Source organism: Euprymna scolopes, chromosome 39 (genome assembly GCF_053919585.1).
Source record: "Euprymna scolopes isolate OS-2025 chromosome 39, ASM5391958v1, whole genome shotgun sequence".
Taxonomy (NCBI): Eukaryota; Metazoa; Mollusca; class Cephalopoda; order Sepiida; family Sepiolidae; genus Euprymna; species Euprymna scolopes.
Genome location: NC_136520.1, coordinates 71696156 through 71706022, shown reverse-complemented (window position 1 = coordinate 71706022; position 9867 = coordinate 71696156). Strand labels below are relative to the sequence as shown.

The window sequence follows — 9867 nt, the reverse complement described above, 5'->3', positions numbered from 1 at the left end:
AGTATTTATTTCAATTTTATCTCTAATATTTTGACAAATTTTTAAAGGACATATGCTCTGATGAACTCATTGCACTTGTGTCCCCTCAACATACATATCTCCATACAAACCCATTTAACAACAAAATCACACCCCTTCACTTTTGAGGTTCCTAAATGTCAAAGCTTTCTACTCAAATAGCTTCTTCTCTAGACCAGCTAGACTTTGGAATTCCCTTCCTGCTACCTGCTTTCCAAATTGTACTGATATGCGGAAGTTTAAATGTAATGTAAACCAACATCTTAATCTTTCTTAGACCTAGTCCCAATTAGTAGCCCCTTACATCCAAGTGACAATATGCCTTGTTTGAGGTGAACGTGAGTTTAAAAAAAAATAAAAAAAGATTTTCAAGACATTTTCCTTATTTTCAAGGATTTTCAAGGTAATAATAAAAATAAGGCCTTTTAAAGACAGACAAAATTCAAGGACTGTTCAAGCCTGTTGCAAACAATTTAATCCATTCATCTACATGTAACACAAAATAAAGAGACTGAAATAATGCAATACATAAAGTGACACAAGGGTTGATATGTCAGAAAACAAAACCAACAATTTTTATTTTAAATTTATATAAAACTTTTTATTCTAACATAGAATTTATCACAGCCATGGAAAAGTTTGTTTCAATGTCTTTTTGGTTCTCACCCAGACCCCCCCCCCCATTATAAACAAAACTGTATGATGTACATACCCGTGACAAAACGAAACTGTCACATTCTAAAAATCATATAAATTGATTAAGTAGTTTATTTTTAAATAAGAAAATCAAATTTTATGAGTAACCGAGTAGTGACCATCTCGCCTACCATTTTGAAAAGTATTTCAAGAAGCAAAGGGAGATAAATCAATAATTCATGCTTATAAATTCCCATTAATCGTTTAAAAATGATTTTCTTTATAAAAATAAAACTATATGATCGACGCTTCTACTCTATTAGAACGAAAATTTGTGGTTGATAAATCGAGTTTTCAGATAAAAACCAATGGTTTCTACTGATTTTTTTTTTTGTTAATTCTAATAATTTGGAAACTAACATTGTAATTTATTAATTGTCTGTATTTTTGAGATGAGTTGTTTTCATTGATTGAGATTGTCGGACTGACTTCCTCATCTTGGTTGTTATTGTCACATAGTGACATATGGCCGAGTGGTCCTAGACGTTGTATCAAAGTTTACAGTTACCCAAAGGTGCTGAGTTCAATCCTGAACGAAGGCAGTGAAAAAGTAACATTGAAAAACAGAGAATCAGCACTATGTCCCAAAGCCTAGCTGGAGTCCGAACACGGTACCCCCGTAATAATAATAAAGGGTTGGGTTCGAGACTCCTAACAAACCGTTCACCTGACGAAGGCCGGAGGGCAAAATGGCCGAAACGTTGTGACAATAACAACCAAGATGAGGAAGTCAGTCCGACAATCTCAATCAATCATTGTAATTTATGTAGTCGAAATTACCTGAATATAACTGAATTATTAAAAAAACAACTTTGTGTTAGCAGGTGAAAAATTGCAGCAATCTTGTTTTTATAAAATAAATCAAAACAGATAATTACCTTCCTTTTGAACTCTCCTGTGGGCTTACATAAGCAAATCCAATCGTTTTCATCAAATTCTATTTTTTATTTTCTTTAATAAATAATTTTCTACCTTATCGATTTTTGTAATTATTGGATATAATCATCTTTAAAAAATGAGAGGTATACGAAGATACGATTGTTCTCATATGAGATTCAGTTTTACGATTTACAAAATTTCGTTGTGATAGTGTACAAGCACCACTTGATGAATTTAGGGTGATGTTTGGAATATGATATTTCTGTTTTGTCATAGGTACATACATTTATACAGATTTTTTATTTATTTTAGTGGTACTTGTACAGTTTAATCAAGACATTCAAGAATGAAAATATCGAAAAAAAGGTAATATTGTATGTTTTGGACTGAAGATCTCCGAAAAAAAAATTTCAAGTAGTTTTTATATTTTACAGCAGAAAAACACGTTTTTATGAGAGCGCGTTGAACATGCCACGAGGAGATAACTCCATGTAAAGTGCCAACACTCCTTCCCCATCTTTAATAACTAGATTTTCTTCCTAAAAATTAAACCTTTTGCTCGGTATCATAACAAATTTCTTTTTCGCTGTAAAATAAAAACTACTTGATGAAATGAAGTGAAATTTTTTTTTCGGGGAACTTTGTTCCATAACAAATACGTACAATATAACCTTTTTTTTCGATATTTTCATTTTTTAATGTCTTGATTAAACTGTACAGGTACCATTTTTGTTTTTATAGGTGGAGGGGATTATGTAAAAAAAAAAAAAAAAAAAAAAAAAACTTTTTTATAGAAGCTTCAGTTTTGCGAGTTTCAATTTTGTGTTGAGAATTTTTTCCGTCCAGTTTTCTCCCAATGGACATCTGCAAAGAAACAAAACAAAAACAAACAAGAACGTATATTAAGATGCGACAATTCAATTAAAAAATGCTGTACTTGTCCAGAATTCAACCTAATTAAAAAAAAAAAAAAAAAAAAAAAAATTCAGAAAAATCTTTGATGTACGTACCTGTAATGGAACGAAAATGTCATATTCCTAAAATCATATAAATTGATCAAGTAATTTTTTTGGAACTAAGAAAATCAAGGGAGATAACTCAACTACCAAGATTTTTTTTTTTTTTTTTTTTTTTTTTTTTAAATCAGCCTTGTAATGACAGTAAAATATTAATCACTAAAAATTGTAAGATTTCATTTTCAGTTTTGACCTTTGGGCCAGAATCAAAGTGTAATATCTGTTCTGATGCTGTATTTAACTTTTTTCATTTCATTTTTTGGTCTCGGTTAATGGAGGAGAAATCCTTTATGACTGATACATTTTTTATTTTTGTTACTGATCAGAGTGCCCTGTTTTTAGGGAGCTGGTTTCTCCCCACATTAAAAACCAATCTTGTGTCTAACTCTGTCCTTGTGGGGAGGCAAGTAAACAAAAAGAAAAAAAAGGCTACTTGATCAAGATTTTTGGAATATAACATTTTCGTTCTGGCAGATACGTACATAAAGACTTTTTTGCAAACAAAGAAAATCCAATCTTACGAGAAAGCAAGATGGATCAACCATGTTTTAAAAATCAAGGGGAGACAACTCAATTCAACTACCAAAAATTTTTTTAATCAGCCTAGTAACGACAGCGAAATATTAATCACTAAAATTTGTAAGATTTCATTTTCTCAGTTAAAAAAAAAATACTTAATCAAGTTATGTGATTTTTAGAATATGACATTTTTGTTCTGTGATGGACGCATGCTTAATAAAGATTTTTTTTGCATTTTTGTTTTTTTTTATTAGTTTGAATTCTGAATAAGAACCAAAAATGCTCTTTCGAATGTAAATATGATAGAGCTTCTTATCGAGATAGATGGACATATCTAAAAAAAATAAAATAAAATAAAATAAACAAAAATAACAGAAACTAGCAGGGTTACTCAGTACTGCTCGGGAGTGTAGTAATTTATTTTTATCAATAACAATTGATTTTCTACTGTTGTCACATGCAAAGTAAACAAAAGCTGACTGCCTGATTGATCTAATTTCAGTGTTTTTGAAACAATAATTAAAAAAAAAAAAAAAAAAAAAAAAAAATGGTAATCTTACCCCTGCCTATATGTGCGTTTATTTAGTCCTTAGGAACCTCAAAAAGTATTACAATTTTTTTTTTTTGTACTTGCAATAATTAAAAATTTTGGTAATAGTCAGCTAACCTACTTCCTACCTTCTGGCATAGCGCTACCGGAAGCGGTGTCATGGTAAATTAGTTCCTTTGCTTTTTTTCTCTCATGCCTATATCTCCTCTATGCATGTACTTTTTTTTTTTAATTATGTTTTTCTGATATTTTTACACTTTCATTAACATATATTTTATTATATAAATGCAAATAAAAAACTTTTATTTTTAAAATTAAAAACAAAAAAAAACCTTATTTTTATAATTTCATGAACATCTATAATATAAATTTCACCTGTTTAAATATATATATGTATGTTTGTATGTCTGCCTAAAACTTTCGACAGAGGCGATGGATTTTTATGAGATCAGTATTGTGTTGAACCTCGACCCTTCGGACGACAAATATTGAAAAATTGGCTAAAAAACATAAATTCCTTCACCCTCAACTGGGCACTTTTCTACAAGGAGGGGTTGCTTTTGTCACCGATATTTTTGAAAGTCATCCCTCTTTTCGATTGACTAGGCTTGATTTAAACCTTTGCCACTTCCAGTTCGGTGATGGACGCAACAGTAAAGACATCACGTTTTTTTTACGTTCTTTTCCTCCTTTGTGGTACAGGTTCAAGCCTGCCTGCCTACTACCACTTTTTTTTTTTTTTTTTTTTTTTGCTGAACAAACACCCGGGTATCCAGGCTAGTATATTCATAAAATTTCAATTTTTTTAATTTTTTTTTTTTTTTTTTTTTTTTTTACATGGAGTTCACCACTTATCAAGGCCCAATGGCCACTCGGGGATAAGGGTTATTGTGTGTACAGTAATCAAAGGGATAGTGTAGCAATAGTATTGGAGAATTGGTAAAGTGTCATTACTTAGGGGGGGGTCATTAGGAATTTGTTTGTCTTAGACTTGAAGACATCCAGGTTGAAGTCGGGAGGGAAACAGGCAAGCGGAACAGAGTTCCACAGGCATGCAGTTCTAAGAAAGAAGCTTTGTTCATGGAATCTACGTTTTGATTTAGGCACAGATAGGGAGTGGGGAAAATTATTGACGGTGGTTTCAGGTAGACGAGTGTTTTTTGAAAAAGATTGGCGCAAAAAGTGCAAATAAAGATTGTTATTTTTATCTTTTTATAATTTTGTTAATATTTATTGTGTATTTGGTACTTGTACAGTTTAATAAAGACATTAAAAAATGAAAATATCAAAATAAGGTTATATTGTACGTATCTGTTATGGAACGAAGACGCTCTCTGAAAAAATTTTTTAACTTAATTTCATAAAGTAGTTTTTTTTTTTTTTTTTTTTTTACAGCGAAAAAACAATTTGTTATGATACTGAGCAAAATGTTCGATTTTTAGGAAGAAAAGCTAGTAATAAAGATGGGGAGGGAATATCATGCTTTACATGGAGTTATCTCCCGTGGAGTGTTCAACAAATTCCATAATGGCTGACTTCAACGCGTTCTCATAAGAACATGTCTTTCTGCTGTAAAAAAAAACAAAAAAACACTCGATCAAATTAAATGAATTTTTTTTTTTTCGGAGATCTTCAGTCCAAAACGGATTACGTACGTCTTTTCGATATTTTCATTTTTTAATGCCTTGATTAAACTGTACAAGTACTGTATATTTTTCAATAATGTCTATTTTTATATTTTATTTCAATGAATCACTTCACAATAGAAATATTGAAGAACAATAAAAGTGAAGGAACTGATTTGCCTTGTCACCACTTCCAGTAGTGTTATGCTGGAAATTAGGAAGTACGTTAGCCGACTAAAATCAAAATTTCTTCTGTTTATCAAGCTTTTATGTCAAGACTTGGGACTGACTCTTTAGGTAGAGGTCTTCTGGATATGGATTCATCGCAAGTACAATATTCAGGGTATTCAGAAGATTTCTACTTATGGAGTCAGTCCCAAGTCTTGACGTAAAAGCTTGATGAACAGTGAAGAAATTTTTTTGCCCTTCCTCTCTGACAAAACTTACTTTGCTTGAATATCAACTTTTTCAGGGTGTTCAGCGACACCCAATCCACGAGATAATTTCTCCATTCCATTCCTGGAAATTGAACAAAAGAGAAATTTTTACAAAAGAAATGCAAATCATATGAGACTGCAACAAAACTATTTCCATATTATTTTTTGGTTATATTAAAATTTTTAGCTTTAAAATGGATGATAATGTTTGTAATTAATTTTGTCTGACATTGCAATCAGTGTCAGGGCAAAATAATTATTTTTCCGTTTGATTTTTATGGATTCCTTTTTTTGAATTTGGCGAATTAAATTTTATTTTAAATTCCATTTTTTTGATAAACATTGTTAAATTGGAAAAAAAATTATATATTTCAATTCTGAATAGAGGAACTTGGTCACATAAAAGTCTTTCCAACATCACCATCTCTTGCCGAGACCAACTTAAATGCTACTTTATCATTTTTGCAAGTCTGGTGGATTATCCATCAAAGTGCTATTACTTGAGGTAACATAACTAAGAGAAGGTGCACCATTCCTTGTATCAGCCAGTTTAGAGCCCTGCCAAGTGGATCTTGTTTTCAAATACTATTTTGTCATGGTTTACTTGTAGGGTGAAGTATCCTTATGTCAGTTCATCTTGAAAGATTGAAAGGATTGTATTTCTTATCTAATGTGGTTATTAAATCTTGCAATCACTGTTTAACCGATGACCGTTGGCTGTTTAAATTTCACTCAAACTTTCTATGCTCTCACTCTAACCCTCATCTTACACCCGCTCTTTGAACGGTGTTGATGTAGTGTTGTGATAGTATGAAGGTGACCCATGAGTCACTAAGTGCTGAGGGGGGAACAATAAATAGGAAGTGTCATACAAATGTACAATGAAATAGGAAGTAGCAAACAATGAATTTGTAGGTATTTTTAGATTGAGCCTTTTAGATTTGACAATGACAATAGAAATCCACAGAACAAGGGAAAGGCAGCTTCAGGGTGGTCGGGGGTGGAGGCGACTTCTCCTCCACAACAATGCCCAACATCACATTGCTAAACCGACCCTGCAGAAGTTGAACAAATTGGGCTACGTAACTCTGCTTCATCTGTCATCTCTTCAGACCTTTCACCTACTGACTACCATTTTCAAACATTTTCAGACAAACGAGGGCATTTGAGAGGTCAGAAAGGAGCATGATCACATTAGGGATGGGGTGACATTGTGATACTATAAATTGGGCCTGAGGTGGACCCGAGTCACTAAGTGCTGAGAGGGGGTGGGGCAATAGACAAAGGAATAGGAAGTCTCTTACAATAAACAAAGAGATGGGAAGTAGCAGACAATGAATCGAAGGTATTTTTAGATTGAGCCTTTTAGATTTGACAATGACAATAGAAATCCACAGAACAGATTATAAGGGAAGGGCAGCATTCGGGTGGCCGGTATGGGGACGACTTCAGATACAGACGTAGAGAAGACAGTTGACATTGAGCTGCCAGTTGCAATGGATCGAAGCTGATAACGACAACAGTTGGACAGTTTTTAGAGCTGACTGCAAAACAGAAATAGAGACGAATTGCAACTGACAGACGAACGTAACATCGATAGAACGGGGAAAAGATACACACACTCCCAAGTCCAACTGTCAAATACATGTGAAACATTGGCGTTTGTGTTTTTCCTTTCTTTGTTCCACGACTTATTTTACTTCCACTTTGTGACCCGCGTGCGTTCTGTCGGCAACCGCCAGTGTAAACCAAAAGATGATGACACAGCCAACGAGAACAATGAAGAGATGGAGGTAGTAATCCACAGCACACAACTATGGGGTCGGCGGCTTGTCAAAGGGAAGGCCACATGCTGTCAGAGTGTCTGGGTATGTCAATTTCCATTTATACCTAGTTTTTACCACTTTACACTAGGACAAAGAAAAGTATTTGTGAAATTTTGTAGAAAAATATATGCTACTTAATATTTTCATTAGAGAGTAAGTAACTATGATGAATGTATTTACATATAGTTTTTATTGCCCCCCCCCCCCCCCCCAAAAAAAAGCATCTTAGAAATTAATATTTTTTTTTGTAAAAAAATTTACTTGCAACTAAATAACCTTTATGTTTCCTGCGGATTATTAAATATTTTTCACTTAGTTCAAAAAAATATGTAATGTCATTTTTTGTCTCATATTATGCTAATTTATGTAAACTCATAAAACATGTATCCAGTTTTAAAAAAAGTCTTTTAGAGATTTGAAGTTAGGTCTTGAAATCATAAAAGTTACTGCAATAGTAAAGTGTACTCTCCCTGTTCCTTTTATTTTGTCAACCAATCATAGGTTTCTACTTATATATAAACAAAATTGTCAACCAATCATAGGTTTCTACTTATATATAAACAAAATTGTCAACCAATCATAGGTTTCTATTTGTATATAAACAAAATTGTCAACCAATCATAGGTTTCTATTTGTATATAAACAAAATAAAAAAAAAAATCAGAACTTTTTTTTTTAATAGCATATACATTGTTTTTTCAAGTATTTCTAGTGCAATCACACAAAGAATGTAAATAGAATTTTTTTTTCTGGTGACAATTTTATCCATTTTTCATAATTAACAAAAAAATGTGGACAAAAAAAAAAAAAATTACAAACTATATTTTTAAACTATAATAATTTTAACAGGATTGTATTTTTAGAAATAAAGAATATTGTATTAATAGTAAATGACGGGACCTGTGGAAATTTCACAGAAGACTCATTCATATGCAATATATTGATGTTGGCATTCTGCAGACATTCAGTGTAAATGGAGACACTGATATTATTGTAACTCTTTTCTTAAATCAGCAAAAGTATTTATCTAAACAAGCAGGGACGCCCGGCATAGCCCGGTCATAAAGTACTCTTAAATATGATATTTTAATGCTTGCAGATTTCATATATATTATTATAGAGTTAATGTTCTATTGATTTTTATATATTATAAAGTTGCGATTACAAAAATAAAAAAAATATATCCATATGACTTGGGTGCATCAGCTTGAATCAAAACCGAAACCAAAACTTATGAAAAAGTACTTGAGTTCCTTCAGCTATAATCAAAACCAAAACTTATGGAGAATATTTGGTAAAATTATTTGTTACAAGAAATGAAAGTCCATAATAATTAAATTACAGTCACTCGGATGTAAGCATGACACACAAAATAAATAACACACCTGCTATCCTATTAATATATAGATTGCATAAATTTCTAACAAATAAAGCGGGTGCCATGATCAGAAATCAATGCCGAAATCTTAAGTCTGAGATTATACCAACTAATCTATTTGGACTTTCTTAACATTAACATAATAAAATAAGTATAGCTTTGGTGTGATGGCATATTTAATTATAATCGTAAAAAAAAAAAAATTACAAATTATATTTTTAAGCTAAAATAATTTGCTTAGAACTAGTGTTGAATAAATTTTTTTGTGGATTATTTAAAGAAAGGTCACTTAGTTAAAAAAAAAAAAAAGTATTTATGTAACAATTTTTTTATCTTATGTTAATTTCTTTGAATTTATAAAACACATATCCAATTAAAAAGATAATTTTATATACTTACTTGAGATTCAAACTCAGATATTAAAATGATAAAAACTACTGCCATAGTAATGTGTACTCTACCTATTCCTTCTTTTTGTCAAACGATCATATGTTTCTATTTGCGCATCAAAAGACAAATCTCCAAAACACCATTACTTTTTAATTACTATGAGATTACGTGAATTGTTTGACCAGAAGTATCTCATATAAATATCGGTACTTACCAAGCAATCATGATTCCATTGTCAGTGCAAAGTTTTGGCGGTGGACACACAAGTCGGCAATTGTACTTACTGCAGACATTCGTCAGATGCTTTACCAAAAACTGGTTGCTGGCAACACCACCAGACAAAATCTGAAATATATATAAATAATAAATAAATATAAATATATATATATATATATATATATATATATATATATATATATATATTTATTATTTCATGCAAATTTTTTATTTAGATTACAAATGTATGAGGGAGTATTCCAAAAGTAATATCTCCTATTTTTTATTCTGGTTGAATAGATCAGAACGTATTATAA

The 9867-nt window shown here is 31.4% G+C and overlaps 1 protein-coding gene across 1 annotated transcript in view; it reads right to left on the bottom strand.

Annotated features, from left to right (window-relative positions):
- Positions 1-2350: 2350 nt before the first annotated feature.
- LOC145263860 (tRNA N6-adenosine threonylcarbamoyltransferase, mitochondrial-like) overlaps positions 2351-9867 on the bottom strand; it is a 48671-nt gene continuing 41154 nt past the window's right edge. Inside the window, exons 8-10 of the mRNA XM_080120935.1 lie at positions 9549-9679; positions 5751-5822; positions 2351-2457 (exon numbers count right to left, since the gene is read on the bottom strand). Coding sequence (XP_079977061.1) covers positions 2382-2457; positions 5751-5822; positions 9549-9679 — 279 coding nt within the window. The 3' untranslated portion in view covers positions 2351-2381. The remainder of the gene's footprint in view (positions 2458-5750; positions 5823-9548; positions 9680-9867) is intronic.